This window comes from Sapajus apella, unplaced genomic scaffold (assembly GCF_009761245.1).
Source record: "Sapajus apella isolate SASKATOON/1434 unplaced genomic scaffold, GSC_monkey_1.0 scaffold19, whole genome shotgun sequence".
Taxonomy (NCBI): Eukaryota; Metazoa; Chordata; class Mammalia; order Primates; family Cebidae; genus Sapajus; species Sapajus apella.
Genome location: NW_022436959.1, coordinates 18,419,838 through 18,444,153, shown reverse-complemented (window position 1 = coordinate 18,444,153; position 24,316 = coordinate 18,419,838). Strand labels below are relative to the sequence as shown.

At 34.7% G+C, this 24,316-nt stretch overlaps 1 protein-coding gene across 1 annotated transcript in view; it reads left to right on the top strand.

Moving 5' to 3' along the window:
* HDAC9 (histone deacetylase 9) overlaps nt 1-24,316 on the top strand; it is an 898,499-nt gene that overhangs the window by 835,004 nt on the left and 39,179 nt on the right. Inside the window, exon 26 of the mRNA XM_032286709.1 lies at nt 15,014-15,098. Within this exon, the coding sequence (XP_032142600.1) occupies nt 15,014-15,098 (85 nt within the window). The remainder of the gene's footprint in view (nt 1-15,013; nt 15,099-24,316) is intronic.

Below are 24,316 nucleotides of genomic sequence, written 5' to 3'. Positions count from 1 at the left end.
GTAGCTTTGGCTACCCTGGAGGCATCTGTTTGAAAATCACCAATTATTAAGAGTTTGAACGTTAATAATCTACTACATATTGCAAAAAACAGAGCCTTTGGCCTAAGAAGGAAAAGGAATTTAACTGGAGACCAGAATACAGAAAGAATGACAATAATGTCACCTGATTTAAAGTTTGAGACCTGTGCCTTTTCTCTACATGTTTAGAAAGACCAGATCTGAGACAGAGAAAGAAATAAAGGTATCACTGAACAGTATTAAACCTGACCATGTGAGTGTTTAGATTGCTAAAATTTCCAGTAAGTGCTAACTGAAATGATTATTTTTGGCTATACTGACCATTGAATTTACTAATTAATATGTATGTTATATGGTAAATTTGAGTTAGTTATTATGAAGCCCTAAATACCACCTTGTCCCTTTTGGTTGGTGATCTTCAATTGCATAAACACAATCTAAAATGTGTTCAATATAAACTAAAGGAAGGGAGGTATAAATAGTATATACCTTTCTATATTTTTGCATTAAATTTTCTTGAGAACATAAACAAGAATATAGATTTCCTAGCAGATACTTTAAAGGTAACAAATGAATATGGGATTATTGAATTTTTGAAAGGTAAATATTGTTGTGTCATGTCTATCAGTATATGGAAGAACAAAACTAAGAAAAAGGAAGATGATTAAAAGTGAAAAATTAAAGAAAAATACAAGCGTGTTGTACATTATAATTCATTTGGAAAAAGGAAATGAAAATATAATACATGAAACACATTGAAGAATGAGTTCTTCTCACTTTCATTGACAATATAATTTATAATCCAAGGCCTGGTTTTCTGTATTTTTTTTCCAGGTCAAAGATCCTTATGACTATATTGAAGTTTTAAATTTCATTATTTCAGAAAAGTAATACATAAAGCACACTGCATATAACTCACCATTTTTTAAAAAGTGCATATATGCAGTTTTCAAAGTAGTTTTAAATGGTAAGCTGCAGGTAAGAAAATACAAAAGGATGTCTTTCAGATACTGGTTATTGCAATTTCAAATCCCAGTTTCTCTCCAAACCCTTTTTTCAAGTGATTAATAGAGCAATTATAACTCATTATCTGGGATTTCACTTCTACAAATAGCAAAATGTAGTAAAGCTTGAACTTAAAACATTGGCGGAGCCCATTTTAGTTTCTCAGCACTGAACATGCAATTGAACTCAAATTAGAAAGGTCAAGAGGCGCCTTTTTGAGGGCCTCTGCTCTTTGTCAGATGTATTTATTCATGTGCAGAGGATTAGAATTCATAAACATTTTGCCAGTTTTTTGAATGCTATTTCTTTCCCTTGTTGTTTTTGGCTAGGCCATGTTAATACAGCAAAATGTTGCTTCTTATGGCTTATTATCATGAAATATATGTATTACATAAACCAAAGTAATTATAAAATCAACAGGAACCATTAGCTCTGTATCTGTGTAGAAACATAGATGGGTACCAAAAAACTTGATTTTTAAAAATTCTAGTTATCTGAGTGTTACACCCAAAACAAGCATTTTCTTCTTTTTAAATATCTTTATCATGAAAATGATCTACTTAGCAAAACATCTCTTAACTATTCTTTTAAGAAATATGTACAAGGTCAGTCAAAATAATACACTATTGGATTAAAACTAATTTGAGCATGGTACAGGAAATTCCTAGGGGCGACTGATTTTGAAGGCATACCAGAAGTCCATTTTTTTTCTTTTTCTTGGCAAAGTTTAGAACTTAGATTTATCATTCCAATCAGTGCATGATGGATATTTTTTATCTTTTTCAATGAAGCACTTAGAAACACCAGCTTGGGGTTTGCAAGAAATTGAAGTGAATATTTAAATGAGAAGAATCATTAGGTTGCTTGGAAAGGCATTAGGGATACTTATGTCAATAGCCACATAGTTTTTAGAATTCATAATAGAAACATCTGTGAGGTTTGCAGAGAATCTGATTTTGGTAACCTGTATTTGAGCTGATTGGCAAACAGTGTCACAGTTGCTTTAAGGCTAAATTTGCCTACTGTTATGTAAAGCCAATTAGTGGCACCCTGGGTTACTTCCCCTGAAAGAAATTTTCCCAAGAGGTGAGAAAAGCTTTAAGCAGTTGCCATTCCTGTGGAATCTAAAACAAAAACATTGAAAATCTTCAAGCAAGTAAAACAAAGGACAGGATACATAGTAGTAGAAGCCTTGGGTAGTGAGTTGAGAACATGGCCATTAGATCACCTGTCAATACAAAATAAATGATGATTTCTAAGCTTATTAGGGAAAATAAGCAAAGCAAATTGTCATAGATCTGGAAGCTGTGGAGATTATGCTAAAGCCTCTAGTACTTAGAGTTCAGCATTTACCCTTGGAATGTATAGCATGCTTTGGTTTTCCTCACTCTTTTTAAAATTTGACTTCTGATTTGTTTGTCTCTTCTTTTATTTTTCTTTTCTTTCTTTCCCTCTTTGCCTTCCTCTCTTTCTTCTTCCCTCCCTCACTTCCTTCATCTCTTCCTCCCTTTCTCCCTTCCTCTCTCCACTTTCTTTTTAATAACGGCTATCTCCTGTTGAGTATGCCTAGCTGCTTTCATTTGACTTGAATTTCACAAACAGTGGCTATACTTAGTGATTGTGTTTGTTGATAATCTTTTAAAGATGATGTTTTGCTCTAAAGCTGCTGAAATAGTCTCTTGAATTGACTCTAGTAAGTGTTGACAACCACCTCTGAGGTGAACTCTTGAGATGTTGTTGTCCAAGTTGCTCATCAGGGGTTTGTTTGCATTAGATTCCGAATGGGGAAGTTGTTTTGCCATCTTTTTCATTCTTTAGAGTATGGCTGAGGCTTTGTCCATTGGAGAATTGGTGTGAATCTGGGAAAGCTTACAAGCTCCTAAATAGTTGCCATTGATGAGTAAAGGAAGGAAGAACTGAATACAGGGACAATGTGTGATAGGTCAGAATAATGTTTTTCTATGGTTTTCTTTTAAACTTTGAAGACTCCATATTCTAAAAGAGAATGTATGTATAATCTAAAGAGAGTAAAACCATTTGGGGAAAATATTATTTGAAGATACTTTTCAGTGTAAATATGGCCTATGATGTTGCATTTCTTATATTCAACAAGTCAGAGCCAAACTGACTGTGAATGTTTTTGTTTGTTTATATGTTTTAACAAATGCCAAATGAAGTGGAGTTTGTTTGGATAATTCAAAACTCCATTATATAAATATTTTGTATTGTTTGTCTTTAGGTTTTTCAGAGGGTGTTAAGGAGAATATAGGCCAGGGACCTGGACATTTCATAGGTTATGGTAACCAATAAAGGAAAGAAAGCAGTTCTTTGCTGTGTGAAGCAAACATGGTATGACATTCATTTATTTGTCTATTCATTAGTCTTTTATTGGGCATGTATTTTGTGACCAAAATATCTAATATAAGTAAAATAATCAAAGTGTTTTGGGAATATAACATAGAACCATTGTTTTTAACTATAGAGATGGAGGAATATTTTAATATTTAACACATCTTGAATAAAAAATCAGAATGAAATGAGCTCATATAGAAGGAAAAGATTATCAGGTAATGGGAAAGCATAGATAAAGACATTAAGACTTCTTGGAATTGTGGATGGCTCTGTTTAGATTTGTTTTATTTTTGGTAGAGGAGAGGTATGTTGAGTAGAATAAAAGTATATACTGAGACTGAATCTATGTACTGGAATATCATAAGGAATTAGAATTTCTGTGAAAAAATATGGAGGCTTTGAACAAATGAATCCCAAGCTTTGGAATAAAACAACGGCAATAAAACAGTCTATTTTTTTTGGAAATGGCAGAAGCTCACAGAAGAAAACAAAGCTTATTGTGAAAGTAACTGTTAGCAATTTTCCCAGATAATCAATAAACAAAATTATACTGTAACCACGGTATACTGAAACTGGCTGTAAATGACTTGTGAAAGCCAATTGTGTGTATCTCTGCTCAAATCTGAGTTCAATAACTTCACATTAGTAGCTTGAAACAGACCGTGGTGGGAATATTTACACCACAGAAATCAGCAAATGCTACAAATTAGGACTACTTCTTGGTCAGTTAGCAGTTAAACATTTACCAGCACACCACTGCTGCATAATGTGAAACAGGTCTTGTTAGCAGAAAAGTCAACATTTGGAAAAGAGTATCACACAAAAAATCTCTTAAATAAAACAAACAAAAAAAAAGAAAATATTGGAAAACATAAAATTAGCAAATTAAATGAAGAAGAGATTTAAAAGCAAATAGAAGAATACGAGGCACAAAAAATGAAACAGGGCTTACCAGATTTGACTGTCAAATTTAAACTTACTTGCAGAAATTGGGTCAAGCAAACAAGATTTTTGGCATTTGCTGTGAGCCAATCCTTCTTAATAACAATTGATACCTAAACTACAGAGCTTATGTTGGAAAACTACACATATAGCCCTGAACAGACTTCCCTTCACTGTTGTTAGAACTTTGGTTTGACATGCACTTTTCAACATATATAGTATTTTCCCTACTCTGCTGTTTGGTTCTAACTGTTTTCTCATTATGTTGTATATCTACAAACTTGCCTAATGATTAAGCAAGAATATCAATAGTGGGAATTATCCAACAAATTGCATTCATTATGCTGTTTCCACCATGCCTTCTTTCATTTATTTTCAGGCTTATTTTTAATTACTTAGTTGGTGATTGCCATAGATGTTTAAATATATCATGTACAAACTGTCCATGGTTAAGCATCATGGAAATTATAGTATTCTATTTGGGTTTCATATGGAACAGAGGCATCTTCTCATAGTCTTCCTCCTTTCATTCATTGGCAGATATATTATATAACCTACATTTCTCTAAACCATAGTAGTTTTGGATAATATTCAGTTAATAGAACAGTAACTATAGTAATAATCTCAGGGTCTAGCTCACTGGTTTCTCTTATCTTACTCAAGGAATTCCTTCAGTATCTCATGTGAGCTGATGACCATGACTGTTCCCTTTACCTCTTGATCTTCCCGTTACTATAATAAGGCTTGTTAGACTTATGTCACTGCTGTTGATGAGAGATATTTCTTTATTGCTGTGTTGGCATCACCCTATGTCATCTACATTTAGGGAGGATGCAGGCAGACCGAATACAATCACCCTGATTCCGATTTCCCCCGCAATCTATTTGGTCAAGAATTTTAATGACTCCAAATAAAAGAGGTTATTTGGAGAATGACTCATGAATCACAATATGGATAAAATTATAACCAGATTTACTTACACAATCAAATTAAACATACACAACTAATTGCAGACTTCTCTAAGACAATTATTCAAATGAGAGTTGAGTTTTAACCACCAATCCCCCCTCACTAGGGAATTGATAATAGTTCATTAGCATGGAGAGTCAGATCTGTATCACAATCTACTTTCCTTGTCTTCTTGGTCTTGATCATCATATTCTTCCAAAGTTGTACAACATCTTTGACCCTGACAACTGAACCCTTTTGCATTTTGTCTGAGTCGCTTTTCATGTTGCATGGGGACTTTTAACTACCTTTGTAAGTGAGTTTGTGGCCTTGTATTTAAAAATATAACATGTTTCTCTCATCAAAATATATAAACTCACTTTGTTTCCTAGAAGCACCGTAATATATAGTGGAAAGAACATTAACTCAAGAGCCAGACCTATTTCCCTATTCTCTTATGTCACAGTGCTTATTTTTTTTTGGAATTTTTAATTTTTGAAAAATTGTTAATTGTAAAATATAATACTTATACAAAAAACTGCAAAACATGAATGTCCAGCTCAATGAAATATCACAGAGATTAAATATGTAATGATCAGCCAAGAGAAAGAGTGATGTCAGCATGTCAAAAGACCCCACATTTCCTTTCTAACTGGTATCCCTTTTCTCTTTTCTGAAAGTAACCAATTTTCTGATTTCTAACACTACATTTTAATGTACAACTTTATATCCATGAAATTATAAAATATATAATTCCTTTCTTGCTCATTTTGCTCAACATTATGTTTGTGAGATTTATCCATTTTGTTGCAGCCAGCTATAGTTGATTCATTTTTATTAACAGATAGTGTTCCATACTGTAAAAATAATTTTTAGGAAAATGTCACAATTTATTTACATATTTTACTTTTGACAGATAAAGGGAAATTTGCCAGTTTGGGAGCTATCATATGTAATGTTGCGATGAACATTTTATGTGTGTTTCTTGGTGCACTTGTACCCACATTTTTGTTGAATATATTTCTTCAAGTGGTATTGCTGAATTCTGAAATATGCATGTGTTTAAATTTTGTGGATGGCACCAAACTGTTTTCCATAGTGGTGGTTACAATTTATACTCCTGTCTGTGGCATACAACTGTTTCCATGGTTCTGTATCCTTCCAATACTCCGTATTGTTAGTCTTTTAAAATCTTAGCCATTCTGTTGGATGTGTAGTAGTATATCATCATGGTTTTAATTTGCCCAGATTGCCCAGATACTAATGAGGCAGTTCTTCATCTATTTATTGATCATTTGTAGTTACTGTTTTTTATGTATCTATTAAAGACTTTTGCCCACCTTCATATCGTCTTTTTCCTTACTGATTCAGCAGTTCTTTGTAGGTTCTACTGTTGGTTTCATGTACAGAAATATCTTGTCTTTTCAGCATCCTTAGAGGTGACCTTCAATAATTGAAGGTAACTTTTTATAGTGGTATAATTTATCAGTCTTTTCCTGTAGAATAAATTCTGTTTGTATTCTATTTAAGTATTCTTTCTGGATTCTCAAAGTCATGAAAAGATTATTTTTATCCTTTCCTTACTCTTCTCTGAAAGGTTTATTTTTTGACTTCAACATTTAGATGCACAGTTCATCCAGCATTGAATTTGTATATGGCATAATATAGAGGTCAGGTTTGTTTGTCTGTTTCAGTGTAAATATACGTACCACTTATAGAAAAGACCATCATTCGTTGTGGCTCAGTGGTGTTAACTTTGTCCATGTATACATGGAGAGTCTATTCTATTTCACAGGTTTCTATCTTTTTATGTGATACTATCAGACTGTCTTACTATTGTAGTTTTATTAAAAGTCTTGATATCTGGTAGAACAGATCTTTCAGTGTGTTTTTATTCTTCAAAACAGTCATGGCTACATTTGAACCCAGTGCATTTTTAAATAAAATTTTAGAATTAGCTTGGGCGGTTGTACAAATCACATGTAAGTGGATATAAATGGGTTTAGTTCACCAATGAAGACAAAGATGACTGCACTGTAATAACAGATGTGTTTATAGGGAAGCTTTCTGTAATATAATTATAAGGAAAGTTTGAATGAAAGAAATGAAAAAAATTTATCCACAAGAACTAACTGAAGGAAAACTCATACAACTATATTAATACCAGATAAAAATGGACTTTAAGGCAAAACAAAAAAGGGGAAATCAAGATCAAAAGAGATCTTTCATACTGATAAAATATTCTGTCAACCGAGAATATAAAACAATTCAAAATTTATGTGTCTAAGACAGCATAAAAACATTAAGCAAAAACAGAAAGAATGAAATAAAAAAATAGCCAAAACTACAATCATAATAACAAATTTCAGCATAATACTCTCAGTAACTGATAAATAATGAAGAAAATAAACATGAAGGGTGATAAGGAAGATATAAACACTTGATAAACTTGTTATAATTTAAATATATAATGGATCATATATCCCCAAACATGACAGAATATCATTCTTTTCAAGACATTCTTAACATTTTAAAAGATAGACCATATATGGAACATAAAGCAAGTTTCAATACAAGTAAATTCATACATAGTATAATTTCTTACCACAATAAATTTAAACTAAAATCAGTATTAAAAGGTAAGCAGAAAATCTTATATATTTTGAGATTTCAGATATACTCTAATTCATGTGTCCAAATAAATCACAATGAAAAATTAAAAGTTTTCTGAAATAAAGCATTATGAAAATATAAAATGTGAAAACTTGTGTGATATATAAAGCTGAACTTAGAGAAACATATAGTTTTAAATGTACATGTCAGGAAATAAGAAAGCTTAAAAATATATTGAAAGCACACATGTCATGAAATTAGAGAATCAAAGCAACAAATTAAATGCAAAGAAACCAAAGGAAATAGAAATAATAAAATAGAAAAGAAGCATATATTGTAAGATTTTTAGAGTCAAAGGTTGATTCTTTGAAATAAGTAATAAAAGTGATCAGACTCTAGTAAGACCGATCAACAAAGAGAAAGCATGCATGTCCTGCACTGGGAAAGAAAAGGGGACTTTTATAAATTTTAACCTTATTAAAAAGATGACAAGAAAATATTAAAAACAACTTTATGTAAACAATTTGAAAATTTATGAAATGGAATATTTGAAATTGAAAAAATATAAGAAAAATACAGCCTTGCAAGACTGTATAAACGTACAGAAAATTTGAATAGTTCTTTAATTACTAACGAAATTGAGTTTTTAAAATTAAATTTACCAAAACCCATATAGTTTCACCAGGGAATTCTACCCGGAATTTTAGAAAAAAATAATACCAATCACAAATAGTTTCAGAATAAAGGAGTGGAGGGTAGGAAGAATATATCACAACTAATTTTTTGAGGCCTGTGTAATACTGACACCAAAAACTTAAGAGACTATTACAAGAAAGGAATATTAGGAGAATCTTTCTCATAGTCATAGTAGTTAAAACCCTAAAGAAAATATTAGCGGTTCATCAACATCTTAAATGTTCATAAAATTAGGTTTACGCTAGAAATATAACATATTAACTTTCCAAACTAATCATTATAATTCATCACATTAAGACAATGAAGAAGAAATATAACTATTTCAACAGATGTTTTAAAAGCAGCTGATAAATTACTCAATCAAAATGAACAATTTTTACAAATAAAAATAAAAGACATATCATATTTAACTTGGTAAAGGATATCTACAAAATATTCTACAGTATGCATTAGGTTTAAAGGTGAAATATAGAAATTATTCTTTTAAATCATAAACAAGACAAAGATACTCTTACTGCTTCATTTCAACATTATTCAGGGAATCCTAGGCAGAGAAATATGGTAAGAAAAAGAAAAAACTATTAGTATTGGAGAAAAATAAATCTTTCACTATTTACAGATGATATGTAATAGAGTGTGAAGAAAATCTATTAAAATGTTTATTTAAATTATGATTTAATATATAAATTTAACAAGGTTGATAATTAAAAATCAACGAAAATGTAAAACTCAAAAGGTTTAGTAAAAATTATATATCTATATAACTGTCATAGGAAACAAAATTTAAGAATATACTGTTTTTATGTAATCATTTACACTTAAGGGAAACTGAGTGAAGAGTATATGGTAATTCTGTACAATGTTTGAAACTTTCTGTAAATATAAAATTTATTCAAAAAACATTTTAATACTGTTCATTTCACATGTATATTTTTGTCTCCCCACCATTTCCATGCCTGACCACTACTATACTATGTCCTATCATAATATCCCATACATACTTAAAAGCAAGCAAAGGGTGGAGTTCCACCTTTAAAAACTGAACATACATTCTGGACAGCACATTCTTGGCCATGAAACCTGGACAACATTTATCAGACATGGTATGGAAAGTTCTCACCCTGCATTACAAAAAGGACAGCTAGATATCAAATGATACAGAAATGAAATAAGACAAGTTTTCTAACAAGCCGTTTAAATGATTTTCTTAAAGAGACTTCTTGCTCCACTGCCAGAGATCTTGAATAGCCTCCTGGTCAGTCATCAGGAAGCTGTTCTTCACATAATTGATGAGCTTGGTTTCTAATTTGGGAAGAGAATCACCTTCTTCTGTACTTGCTTGAATTTTTGCTTTAATGTTTTCTACAGAACTAGGTCCTTTTAGCATTTTAGGAGTTTTTTCTCTCCTGTTTTTCGAATGATTCCTTACCTTTTGGTCTTGATGTTGGTGGGTTTGAGTCTTTTCCATTCTGGTTTGATTTTTGTGCATTTTGGCAGGAGTATCTTGTATAGATTTCTTCACTGGGCTTTTTCTTCAGCTTCCTCACCTTCATGATCATCCTTATCTCTATCTTCATCATCATCTTCATTAGCAGCAAGTTTTACTTTTTTCTGTGGAAGCTCACTACCACCTCTAGGGACAGATCACTTTCCAGATATACTTAAGAGCTTCATATTCTCCTTCTCTTCATCTTCTGACTCTGCATCTTCCTCCACAGCTACTAAGTGCTGTCCACTCATATGCACTTGCCCTGAACCACGCTTCAACCATAAGCATAGGTATTGATATTTCAAAGCCCGTGATGGAAACTGTTGGCTGTACAGATATTTTCAACGTTGCCAGTGTTACTTTTAATTGGACTGCCTTTATATTTCAAATTGCTTCTGCTTCAACAATGTGCAATTCATTGTATGTACCGACTCCTAAACTGACCATTCTTAAAGAGAACCGGTGCTCATTTTCATCATTATCCACATTAAAGTGATAATCTTTGTTAGATTTAGTTCATAATTGAAAAGATATTTCTGAGGCCTCAGGGGGCTCATGACCATGTCCGTCGAATATTCCATGGGGTTGTGGCATACACTTAGGTGGGAGAGAAGACAAATGGAGATAAATGACTCCTGCTCTAGAGAACAAGCACACAGGACAGAATCACACCAGGACTGAAGTTTTAAACATTAAATTATAAATATACATATTTTATATATATATATATATATAGTATAAGTATATACACATACATAATTTACAAAAACTGATAACAAATACCTAGAATACATCTATCTGAGAATATGACCATATTCATAAAATTGTAAAATATTTTTAGAGAAGTTAACAAACATGTAAGTTAATTAAATAATATGTATATGGATTAGAGGTCTAAATATTGGGATGATCCCACTTCTCCTCAAATTGGGCTAAAGATTAATTTCAATGCATTTCAAAATCTCATTCCATTTTATAGTCAGGCTATTATTTTTTCTTCCTGCTCAATTGGAAGCAGCCTTCTTCTCTTCTAATTATTGGCATGGCCATTCTGCCTCTGCTTACCCTGGGTTTTTGTTTCTTTTCCATTTCCCTGCATTTCTGATCTACAGAAATATCTGCCTACATGTCGGGAAACCCTGCCAATGCATAGGAGAGAATAATTGTCTGGAAATTATACAAGGGCAGTACACCTTAGAAAACAAAATGAATTATCATTGCTGTTCTGATTCTTCGTCTTAAAACCATACCCTGATTACAGCAGCCAACCAAAAGGAAGAACCCATTTTATTTTGGCTTGTTAACTATGGAGAGCAGAACAAAGGTCATCTCTTCATGTTTTTTCTTCAATTAACCCTCCATTTGTTCAACATTTTAAAAATGTCTTTCCTATGCAGTCTCCATCTTTGGCTTTAAATGGCTCACAACGAAGTAGAGAATTGGAAAAAATGACTTATTACCACATAATGTATTTAGCAAATAAGAGGATTTGTGGGGAAATGGGTCATAGGAGTAGAAGAAATTTGCTCTGGTAGAGAATTTGAGGAGCAGGCAATATTTGTGCTGGTCCTTGAATGCTTGGTAAAGTTTTACCAGTTCAAAGAAGAATGAAGAAAAGATAATAAAAAGGGAGCAGAATAAAGGTACAGAAATATTAAGACACTTGGGAATTAAAAAATATTTGGGAAACATCAAAACATAACAAAAACACTAACGAGACTAATAGATCCTTTGCTTTCTTGATGTATACATCCATCCTTATACACCTGTTACGTTTGCAAAGGCTTTGTTTAGATTCTTTTGTTCTGTTCTGAATCATGCAAATGAAAAAAATCAGTGAGCTGTTTTTCATGTCTCATCAGTACAGCATAAATTTTAAAACTCTTAACAACATCTCCAAGAATATCCTTCACCCATTTCTACAGATGAACTGTAGGCAACTAAAATGATTTTTGATGATTTAACTGATCTGATTCTAAAGAACCTGGAAATTACTTATAAGATGATAATGGCCACAATTTTATGGACTTTTATGGTGTTTCAAAGTAGCTATGATACTTAGAATGAGTGTGGTGTATGCAACTTAACAAACATCTGAACCATGTCATTACATTATCACAACTTTCTGAAAATGCTGTAGAAAAATAAACTTCCCTGTCACTGATCCTGAAAATCTGTGTAAAGAATTGCTGTGAGTAATGCTTGTGATTAAGCTTGAGATATAATTAAGCTGGATGGGAGCTTTAAGTGTCAAGAGATTGTGTTAAAGTTATCTAGTGTATTCTCGATAATTATCATGGAGTTATAAGATACACTAGATGACTTAACAGTATTGCTTGACAAAGATGGCATGATGGGTGTGTACTATTTTCTACATTTGCATGTGCTTTATCTTTCTGTAACTTTTTGCATGCAAATATTGTCTTGTTTGCATAAATTACTTCCTTATTTATCTTTTAATAATTTTTATAACGCTGATTTGCCTCAATAGCCAATGTTTTTGTTGTATCTAATCTCCTAAATTAAATACATGGCAAAACTTTACCACCTATTTTTATTTTCTACTCCAAATTTATTTTAAAATGAATATTTATTTTAGTTATTAAATTATGAATATTGACCAACACTCATACATATTTATTAAGTGGATGCTTCAGTCAGATATTGTTAGTGCTTATAATTGTGAGGGATTAAATAAATAACCCTCTGGAAAAGAGAACCCAATTCTGTGGTCCCTCCATACAAGATTTTAATTTTATAAAAACAGACTGTAAATACCACTTGCCTTTTGCCAGTGGAGATAATATTATCCATTTCATAGCTAACAGAGAAAAAATAAAGAACCTACATTGAGAATTTTCTGAATTCAGCTTTGTCCGTATGTATACACTTAAAATGAAACAAATTGGAGCAATTTACTGAAGGTTAAATCCTCTAAATGACATTCAACTAAAACATGCAGGGAAATGGTTTGGGAGGTTTAAATGATCAATTTAATTGCCTTAATTCTCTGGATTGCTTTTTAAAGTAGACACAACTCTTTTGCGTCTAACTGAAGATTCTAAATTGGGGGTTTAGGGGTGTTTGTATTTTACTGAGTCACTTATGCTTTCTATATAACCCCAGTCTTTAAAATAGCCCAGACCTCAGTGTGCAAGAGTTCAGAAGTTAGATGTTTGATCTGCCTATAGCTTTCTTTCCAGAAGCCAGCACCGTTCAATTTGTCAGCGTTTTTACCCCGAAGTCACAGGGAGGCTTTTTGAAGAGCTAAATATGCTGATATCGCCTCATGCTTTTATTCTTAAGTATTGGACTATAGACAGTCATTTCAAGATGTTTTATTAGTAAAACCTACCTGGTTTCTATTAAAATTATTTTCTCTAAGCTCCAAGAAAGGAGTGAAAAATTATTTATGAGCAAAGCAGCTCACTCAACCTTGTCTAATGCATAAGAATTTTCCAAGTAAACTTCAGTTTATGATTCAGTAGTTCCTCTGAGTTGAGAGAGTGTTACTAGTCTAACAAATTCTTGAAGATACAATTTGAAATACCAGATTTTTTAAATGATTTTAACAAATTTTTAGAGTTTATTTCAGAACCTTGTACTGCCACTGAGCAGTGATAGTGATTTTTTTTTCCCTCTCACCAAACCGTATTGCAAATAAACCTTTTGATGTTTTAAAGGTTTTTCTTTGGCAGCTAAGAAAAACACTCTGGAGAGTTATAGTTAGTGAATTTACCCATGTATAAATATCCCTGAGCTACTCTGTTATCCTATGACATCTGGAATAAAGGTGCTATTGTTTTAGATTTCATGATTGAAGAATAGAATAATCAATTCAGAGAGACCCTGAGGGAAAGATTCACTCACATATGCTGTGGAAACTTGTAATCCCTGTGTTTTTTTTAGTTTTTCTTACAGATGAAGAGACATAGATTAGTTCATGCTTTGATACATCTAGTGACATCGCTTTCCATTCACACCAAGTTATAGTTTGATCACCAGTTCATATTTGAGATGATTAACCTTAACATTTCTAGGAAAGCTACTTTTTTGTTAATCCTTTTGTTACTATTATTTTATTTGCTTTTTGGGTCACAATAGCTGGACAACTATTTTATTTGCAAGGGCCCTAGCCATGCACTTTCTGCTGTAACATGCCAAGCTAATCGCCACAGCATTCTGAGGGATGCATTATCAGACTTAGGTCTGACAATTAGGCTCCATAAATTATTGAAAGCTTCTCTTCATTTCTTGCAAAACAGTGTTTGCTGAGCTTCTCCATGAAAAATTAGTGTAATTCCAGAAGATCATGATAGATTTGCAAGGTAGGAATTTGGGTTGTGCTTACACACAGACATCTGCATAGTTATGAATAAAATAGAAGTTAAATGAAACTGTACAATTACTTTACATTTGGTTATTTGAACCTTTTCTCTACTACTTTCTTCAATGGCCTTTGAATAACAGCAGCTGTGTCTCCTGGCTTTCTCTCGTGAAGTATCCAAATGTGTAAGGTGGTTAGATGTAAAACCACTGCAAAAGTATGGGTAATAGACTGCCCACTTTCTGTCTATAGCAACTTCCCTGAGGTTTTGTTTGCAGGGCCCAGCTGCGTATACAGACATGATGGAATTTGGTTTGTCAGGAACCAACAAAAATTACAGAAATAACTCAGATTTGTAATGAATAATACACAGACATGCACCTGCTTCAGGGACTTCATAGATTAGTCTTGCGACCAATAGAAAAGCCCCTTGGAATTCAATTACATGGATGTAAAACAGTTATTTTCTGGCTACACTTTTAGAACTAATATCAGCAAAATGTTAACTAGTTCTTGGAGCAAGCTTTTCCTGAGGATTAGGTTGTTTCAATTTGCTTTGCTTCTGTGAGACTTACTGTAAAGTCATAATATTCTGCTCATATTATTATCTACTCTTCTTGCAGCTGGAGCCACTTGCAGAAGATGTTCTCCACCAAAGCCCGAATATGAATGCTGTTATTTCTTTACAGAAGATCATTGAAATTCAAAGTATGTCTTTAAAGTTTCTTTAAAAATTTAAATTGGGTAAAACTAACAAAAATTACATTGAGAATTACAGTACAAATAAACACTTCTTTAGAGATAATTTGCACATAGGTTCTTATGTATTGTCTTACTGTGTTGCTCTTAATACAGCACTCTTATTTTACACTAATGACATAGAGACTCTAGATTTAGAATCTTGTTTTTTTAATATATTTCAGACGTTTGGATTTTTTAAATATTATAACCACTAAGCATTTACCCAGAACCATGAAATAAATGCAGAAATTGTGATTTTTATAACCCAATCTTAACGAAATTTAGTTATCTCCTAATGATGTTGGAATTCAGCAATCATTTACTGATTTATATGTGTCAGGAAAGGAAAAAAATTAATGAGAAAGCCTCTGTATGGGAAAATGCAACTTAACAAAGTAGGGTTAAGTCATAGACTTTTTAGACCATCCAATTCCCTTCACACACATACATACACACACATGCACATGGGCACACAAACATGTTGATATCAAGCCCAAATTAATATGAAGATCAGCATGAAGAGGAAAAACCAAAGGGTAAAATTAGGTGTCAAGGAGAATTAGGAAAACCTTTAAGTTTGCTACTGTCCTGTAGAAGCATTTATTAAGTGCCACCTTAAGAAACCACTTTCCAGCTCCCTCTGGGGTCATTGCCTTTGCTTGTTCAGTAGCAGCTTAGAGATATGGGTTGACTGGAGTTAAATTATCCATTTATCAAACAATGTGAATGTTTACAAATCAGCCATATGGGAACTAAAGGTAATTCTCCACTTAATCTCACTCATGCTGGGATTGAGCGCCATATGTACTCAACAAACATTTATTGACTACATGTCATAACTAAAATAAACTATGAATTTCAAAGACTTTTAGGGAAAAGAAAAATGAACATTCAAATGCTGGGGTGCACTATTCAAGCCTCTGACATAAGCCTAAAGTAAAGGAACTAACAGAGACAAAGAAGAGAAGGCAGGAGGTGGTTTCATAAGCTTGAGAAGAAAATCCTGTCATTGTCTTGTCTTTGTCTCGTTTCCACTGGGGCTAGATAAAGAGGGTCTATTACGTGTCATTGTAGGTTTCAAAGCAAGGAATCTTGAAGTCATCTTCAATAGCATTCTCCTATTCATCCACGTGCAATCCAATGTCCCCTTTCAGGTCATTAATAGAATGAAAATATCTCAGTCTTTATACATATTATTATCTTTTTCTGAGCATTGTTTAGCCATTATATACACAAAGTGTTAAAATTGATTGGTCCCATGTATATTCTGAGCATATTACTTCAATAGGGATTTTTGAGTTCTTATTACATGTTGATCAATTACCAATGCACAGAGGTGATGAAGAGGAATAAGGCAGAGTTTCTGTATCAAGGTGCTTACAGTCCAGTGAGTGAGAGACAAACTAGTAAATAATTCCAATACAATATTAACAGAGCACACTGAGGTCATGGAGAAGGGATGGTCTTTTTCTTCATTCCCTTTCAACTGGAGGTGAGAGGGACTGGAAAGTAAGGAAGGCTGCTTGACAGCTATATAGCCTAAGCTTGGTTCTTAAGGGCTGAACAGCATGTTGAATAACTGAAGAAAGAGTGAAAATGCTTTGAAAGGAACAACAGAAATGAAGCACTCTATTTCCACGGAGGTATGAAAAGTCATAATTTCTGTACATCTTTATAAACTCTATTGTTGCCTTTGTATTGTATCTAATTTCCTAGTAATGACTTTCTGCTGCATAGTTTTTTTCCTTTTACCACTAATGTCTTCAAGTGACCTTTGCAGTCTGCTCTAGCCAAACAAACCTGTTTGATTCTCAAAAAAGACTCACTCTCTATCAAAAGTTGCTGTAGGAATATCCTGCCACTAAGGATTGTCAATTCCACTCTTCTGCCCCAAACTGCATTTTACACCACCCAACACTGACCACTTGACTGTGAAATCCATTTCCTTCTAAACTTTTATTGAGTACCCTACCCAGCTTGGAGCATTATTGCTGATACAATAATGCCATAGTTTCTCAAGATAAATATGTTGTTCATTGGTATATTTAATTTTAATGTTCCTCTTATTTGAATTTTATTTATTTAAATGTCTGTTAGTTCTGGTTCCTAAATTTGAGGATATTCATCAGGAGGACAGGAATCATATTGTTTTGTCACTGGACGAACCTCCAGGAAGCACTGGCAGCAGATTTGAGGTGCATGGGAGGCTGGGAATGAAAAGTAGGTGGATTTGAGTAGGTAGGACTTGAATAATTCTTCAAGACCATAAATAACAAAGGCCATAAGCAACCAGAGCTCCTCCTTCTGAGTCATGGATATATGGTGTAGTGGGCACTGTTTTTGGTATACCCAGAAACAGTGCACTCCTCATATCTACTCAAAAGGAGTCTGGTTTTATTCATGAATCTTTGTTACCAGATACCATGCAACTCAGGGGAAGTTCGCTTAGCTCCAACTCCAGGGGAGCTGTTTTTGTCTAAGTCAGTCAACCCACTTAACAGTGATTGGTTACGAAATGGGTACATGACCCAATTCAGGCCAATGAAAATCAGGACCAGCTTTATGGGCATTTAGCCTGCATGGTCACATACGTCCCACGCATAGAAGGGCCCCATCCTTAGTGTAAGGCTCTTGCTATTGCTGCCTTAAAATTTTTACTGAGTTTTAAAGAAGCAGTCCACATTTTCATTTTGTATCAGGCCCTACAAATAATGTAGGCAGTCCTGATGAAAGTCAAGGTGATGGTGACACTAAAAAACATTTACCAGGAAGGAATGATAGTAGCATCACCACAAGGACAACTTAAATGTCAGTTGAGAGGGATCTGGATAGTGGGTTGAGGTTGCAAAAAGAAAGAAAACACAAGATAGGAAAGCAATCTCTCATTTGAGAAATGGCATGAATATTGGTAGAGAGGAAGTGTTTCAGCCCTGCAGCTTTGACGCCTGTGTGGTGCATTTTTATGTGGTTATAATTGCATGTCTTTGGGGCCACTCTTCTAGACTAAAGGAACAGAAAAGAGCCCTCTGATGTCCACTGAGCAATAAAATGGAGGGTGTATTTCAGAGTCTCAAACTTCATAATGGCTTGGGAAATTTAAATTATGGGCTCCCTGCTTAGGAAACAGGGCTTGATTTCCTGTTTTACATCCCATGCTTCCATTGCACCTGCTCTTTTGGTACTCCAGGACCCTAACTGTGTTCTTCATTTCCCCTTTGGCAAAGAAAGTGGTAGGGACAGGTTACATAATTTGTGAGACCCAGCTCAAAATGAAACTGTGTAAACTCTTCCTTGTTAAAAAATATTAGTAATTTCTAGAGGGTGACAGCAAAGTGCTGAACCAAGCATAGGGTCTTTCTGAGAGTGGGGCACTTCACAACTGCACAGGTTACCTGTTATGAAGCCAGCCCTGAAGGTAGTCTTTGTTCAATGGGAGCACTTCCTCTTCACATCTGTCTCTGAGTGTCACACAAGTGCCTCCTTTCAACTTTGGGGAGTGTTCAGATTTCAGCCCACCTCCTAGCCCAGGTTCTGAAGGGTTCTTTTGTGCTGCAGTTTGGAATGACAGTATCAGAAAACTATGTTACTGTTGAGAAGCAGGCCTTGTAGTATGTGGGAAACATTCAGGCAAGTTTCTAGATAGCGTTATCCCAAGGCACATGGCAAGGTGCTGACAGGTCTCCTGTTAATTTCTTTTTGAGAGCTGAGACCCCCAGCTGAGGGTATGCAGGTGCTGGAGACTGTGATTAGCATTGGCTCCTTGCCTGGCCACATGTATATGAATATTTTCCAACAGGATCATTTATGTTGTCCTGTCCTTGTTTATGTTGCTCATCTAGCTGAGGAGAAAAGGCCTTACAAGGCCACAGCAGGGGAACCATTTCTCCTGACAGGTGAAGACCCTTCCTGACAGGAGAGAGTTTGGTTCCATCTTAAGATGATAAATGGCATACAAGGGTCAACTGTCTTTGAGATGACAAAATGGAAAAAAGTTTCATATTATTCCTTAAGAAATTAAAAATAGAACTACCATATGATTCATCCATCTCACTTTCTGAAGACTTATCAAAATGAATTTAAATTAGAATCTCAAAGAGATGTTAGCACTCCCATGTACGTTGTGGCACTATTTACCATAGCCAAGAGATGGGAGCAACCTAAGTGCCCATCAGTGGATGAGTGGGTAAAGAAAATGTTGTATAGAAATAAAATAGAATATTATTCAAACCTCCAAAAGGAAATTCTGCAATACATGGTAACTTAGCATAATATCTTTTGATGGCAGAGATTATTCCTGCTGTGTTTCTGTTTGTTTTTAATTGCCATGTCTTTTGCACAGTCTTTGGTATGTACTAGGTGCTCTGCAAATGTGTGTTGAATGAATGACTCAGCTAGTCTTTCAATGTTTTCCACATTTTATTTTCTAAGCCTGGATTGCTTTTTGGTAACCAACCTCACATATTTATACTCCTTGGCACACTCATGCAGAGTGAGGGATTAAGAAGACCAAGCAAAATACACGAGAACCCATTTATTCTCCTTCCTTCACAGCCCACAAGGATGAGTCATTCCTAAGTTAGAAAGAATATGGATTATTTTTCTGAGTTGTCATTTCCTTGGGTAAGCTTAGGGTGACAATTCTCAGAGCTGGATCTAGCACTTGGCTTGCTGGCTGGCTATAATAATCGAGTGATGCCAGTAACGAGTCAGCCCAGAGTGAGATAAAGAACTCTCATATGGATGTTTCCTTTCCTGAAACGCACCCTGCTGATTTACTGTGTGTATGCACCATTGAATTCTTTCATTCTTCTGCATGGCATGAGAGCACCAGGGTTCTCAAACACCACTCTTTATACCAGTGCTGGCCCATTATAACATTTTCACTGATAGGAGGGGGGGAATCATGAAGTGAGTTGTCCATAAAACTAAAATTATTTAGTTTGAAAGACTATAATTTTAACTTCTAAAAATGTATAATGATTGATATTGATGAAACCCCAAAATATGAGAAACACAAGAATAGAGCCATAGTTTCCTTTCATTTGTTTAAATTTCTTAGTGAAAAGAGTATTTCTTTTAAGTGTCAACCAATTTCATAGACTTCCTGAATGATAATAATGATAATCATAGTATCTTTTGTTTTGTGGATCAAGGAAATGCATATGTGCACAAGAATTTGAGGATTCTTTTACAGTTTTGCTCCAAGCCTCCAGTGGTTTGCCTCTAATAAGTTGAAAAACACCGGTGTGGAAGATTTTAAAATGATATTAATTCCAATGTAATCCTGTCTTCAACTCACCAACCATGTGACAATGAGCAAGCCACTTGTCTGAGGAATTTCACCAAGAATGGCATGGCACATCATTGGAATTGCTTTTCTAATTTGGTGCTACTATGGCAACAAAGTGGCAAATAGGCAGAAAAATCCTAAAAGAACAGTAGAAATTTTCCCCCGTAACCCCTTTCAATCTTCCCCCAATTTAGGTATTCTCCCTTATTTAGTGAATTGAGGTCTTTTTCGAATTTCTTATTATGTTAACCAAGGCAAAATGGTGGCACAGGCAAGAATAAGGAATGGACAGTACTTACAATTTCACCGTATGTTCTTGTCAATATGTTTTACATAAATAGAGGAGCGATTTCCATGTTTCTTGTATATAAAATTTGTGAGTATTACTAATCCTCCATTGTTTTAAACACACACACACACACACACACACACACACACAGAGTATTATTTAGGGTAATAAGAAATGAATTTATAGTCCTCAGAAATTATCCAACTTTTGAGGACATTTTGAAAAGGGACATGATTTCTTTTGTTCCAGCAGAATGTTACAAGTAACTATGTAATTGACTAAAGCATAGTCAGTTATCTGCACGGTTCCACACCAGCAATGTGCAGAGCACACTCTTACACATTCTAGAAAAATAAGAATGAAATCACATTTTTCCTGGGAGATGTAATAGACAAATATATTTGTCACCTACTCCTTGTCAGAACTGTGCTTGATTTATGTTTTCTATATGTGTTTTTGAGTGAATGCCTTCTTCTTTCTCCTCCTCTTCCCCTATGTTATTGTTATTCTTTACTCTTATTCTTCCTCCTCTTTCTATTATTATTACTATTATTATTATTATATCTGTAGTCCTGGAAACTATTCTTAGAAGTAACAATTGATACTAGGAAAGAACAAAGGATTGCTGATTTTGTTGATTTTACTTTTTTTTCCATTTATTTATTTTATTGCATTTTAGGTTTTGGGGTATATGTGAAGAATATGCAAGATTGTTGCATAGGTACACACATGGCAATATGATTTGCTGCCTGCCTCCCCATCACCTACATCTGGCATCTCTCCCCTTGCTATCTCTCCCCAACACCCCACCCCTCACCGTCGCTCCCCTGTTTCCCCCCAACTGACCCCAGTGTTTAGTGTTCCCCTCCCTGTGTCCATGTGTTCTCATTGTTCAACACCCACCTATGAGTGAGAACATGTGGTCTTTGATTTTCTGTTCTTGTGTCAGTTTGCTGAGAATGATGGTTTCCAGGTTCATCCATGTCCCTACAAAGGACCCAAACTCATCGTTTTTGATGGCTGCATACTATTCCATGGTGTATATGTGCCACATTTTCCCTATCCAGTCTATCATCGATGGGCATTTGGGTTGGTTCCAGGTCTTTGCTATTGTAAACAGTGCTGCAATGAACATGCGTGTGCATGTCTCCTTATAGTAGAACGATTTATAATCCTTTGGTTATATACCCAGTAATGGGATTGCTGGGTGAAATGGAATTTCTATTTCTAGGTCCTTGAGGAATCACCACACTGTCTTCCACAATGGTTGAACTATTTACACTCCCACCAACAGTGTAAAAGTGTTCCTATTTCTCCACATCCTCTCCAGCATCTGTTGTCTCTAGATTTTTTAATGATTGCCATTCTAACTGGCATGAGATAGTATCTCAATGTAGTATTGATTTCCATTTCTCTGATGACCAGTGATGATGAGCATTTTTTCCTATGTTTGTTGGCTTCATGTATGTCTTCTTTTTGTAAAGTGTCTGTTCATATCCTTTGCCCACTTTTGAGTGGGCTCATTTGTTTTTTTCTTGTAAATCTGTTTTAGTTCTTTGTGAATTCTGGATATAAGCCTTTTGTCAGATGAGTAAACTGCAAAAATTTATTCCTGTTCTGTTGGTTGCTGATTCACTCTAATGACTGTTTCTTTTGCTGTGCAGAAGATGTGAAGTTTGATTAGGTCCCATTTGTCTATTTTGGCTTTTGTTGTCGATGCTTTTGGTATTTTGGTCATGAAGTCCTTGCCTACGCCTATGTCCTGAATGGCTTTGCCTAGATTTTCTTCTAGGGTTTTTATGGTGTTAGGTCTTATGTTTAAGTCTTTAATCCATCTGGAGTTAATTTTAGTGTAAGGTGTCGGGAAGGGGTCCAGTTTCTGCTTTCTGCACATGGCTAGCCAGTTTTCCCAACACCATTTATTAAACAGGGAATCCTTTCCCCATTCCTTGTTTTTATCTGGTTTGTCAAAGATCAGATAGTTGTAGATATGTTGTGTTGCCTCCGAGACCTCTGTTCTGTTCCATTGGTCTATATCTCTGTTTTGGTACCACTACCATGCCATTTTGATTACTGTAGCCTTGTAGTATAGTTTGAAGTCTGGTAGTGTGATGCCTCCCGCTTTGTTCTTTTTGCTTAGAATTGACTTGGCTATGCGGGCTCTCTTTTGGTTCCATATGAAGTTTAAGGTGTTTTTTTCCAGTTCTGTGAAGAAGTTCATTGGTAGCTTGATGGGGATAGCATTGAATCTGTAAATTACTTTGGGCAGTATGGCCATTTTCACGATATTGATTCTTCCTAACCATGAACATGGAATGTTTCTCCATCTGTTTGTGTCCTCTCTTATTTCTTTGAGCAGTGGCTTGTAGTTCTCCTTGAAGAGGTCCTTTATGTTCCTTGTTAGTTGTATTCCTAGGTATTTTATTCTCTTTGTGGCAATTGTGAATGGCAGTTCGTTCTTGATTTGGCTCTCTTTAAGTCTGCTATTGGTGTATAGGAATGCATGTGATTTTTCCACATTGATTTTGTATCCTGAGAGTTTGCTGAAGTGGCTCATCTGTTTCAGGAGCTTTTGGGCTGAGCGATGCGGTCTTCTAGATATACAATCATGTAATCTGCAAATAGAGACAATTTGACTTCCTCCTTTCCTATTTGAATATCCTTTATTTCTTTTTCTTGCCTGATTGCTCTGGCTAGAACTTCCAGTATTTTATTGAATAGGAGTGGTGAGAGAGGGCATCCTTGTCTAGTGCCAGATTTCAAGGGGAATGCTTCCAGTTTTTGCCCATTCAATATGATATTGGCTGTTGGTTTGTTGTAAATAGCTTTTATTATTTTGAGATACGTTCCGTCAATACCTAGCTTATTGAGGGTTTTTCACATAAAGGCCTGTTGAATTTTGTCAAAGGCCTTCTCTGCATCAATTGAGATAATCATGTGGTTTTTGTCTTTGGTTCTGTTTATGTGGTGAATTACGTTTATAGACTTGCATATGTTGAACCAGCCTTGCATCCCCGGGATGAAGCCTACTTGATCATGGTGGATAAGCTTTCTGATGTGCTGTTGCAATCGGCTTGCCAGTATTTTATTGAAGATTTTTGCCTTGATGTTCATCATGGATATTGGCCTGAAGTTTTCTTTTCTTGCTTAGTCTCTGCTGGGTTTTGCTATCTGGATGATGTTGGTCTCATAAAATGATTTGGGAAGAATTCCCTCTTTTTGTATTGTGTGGAATAGTTTCAGAAGGAATTGTACCAGCTCCTCTTTGTATGTCTGTTAGAATTCTGCTGTGAACCCGTCTGGACCTGGGTTTTTTTTGGGTGGTAAGCCCTTAATTGCTGCCTCAACTTCAGACCTTGTTATGGGTCTATTCAGGGTTTCGGCTTCTTCCTGGTTTAGGCTTGGGAGGAGGCAAGTGTCCAGGAATTTACCCATTTCTTCCAGGTTTATTAGTTTGTGTGCATAAAGTTGTTTGTAATAATCTCTGATGATGGTTTGAGTTTCTGTGGAATCTGTGGTGATATCCCCTTTATCGTTTTTTATTGCATCAATTTGGTTATTCTCTCTTTTCTTTTTTATTAATCTGGCTAGTGGTCTGTCTATTTT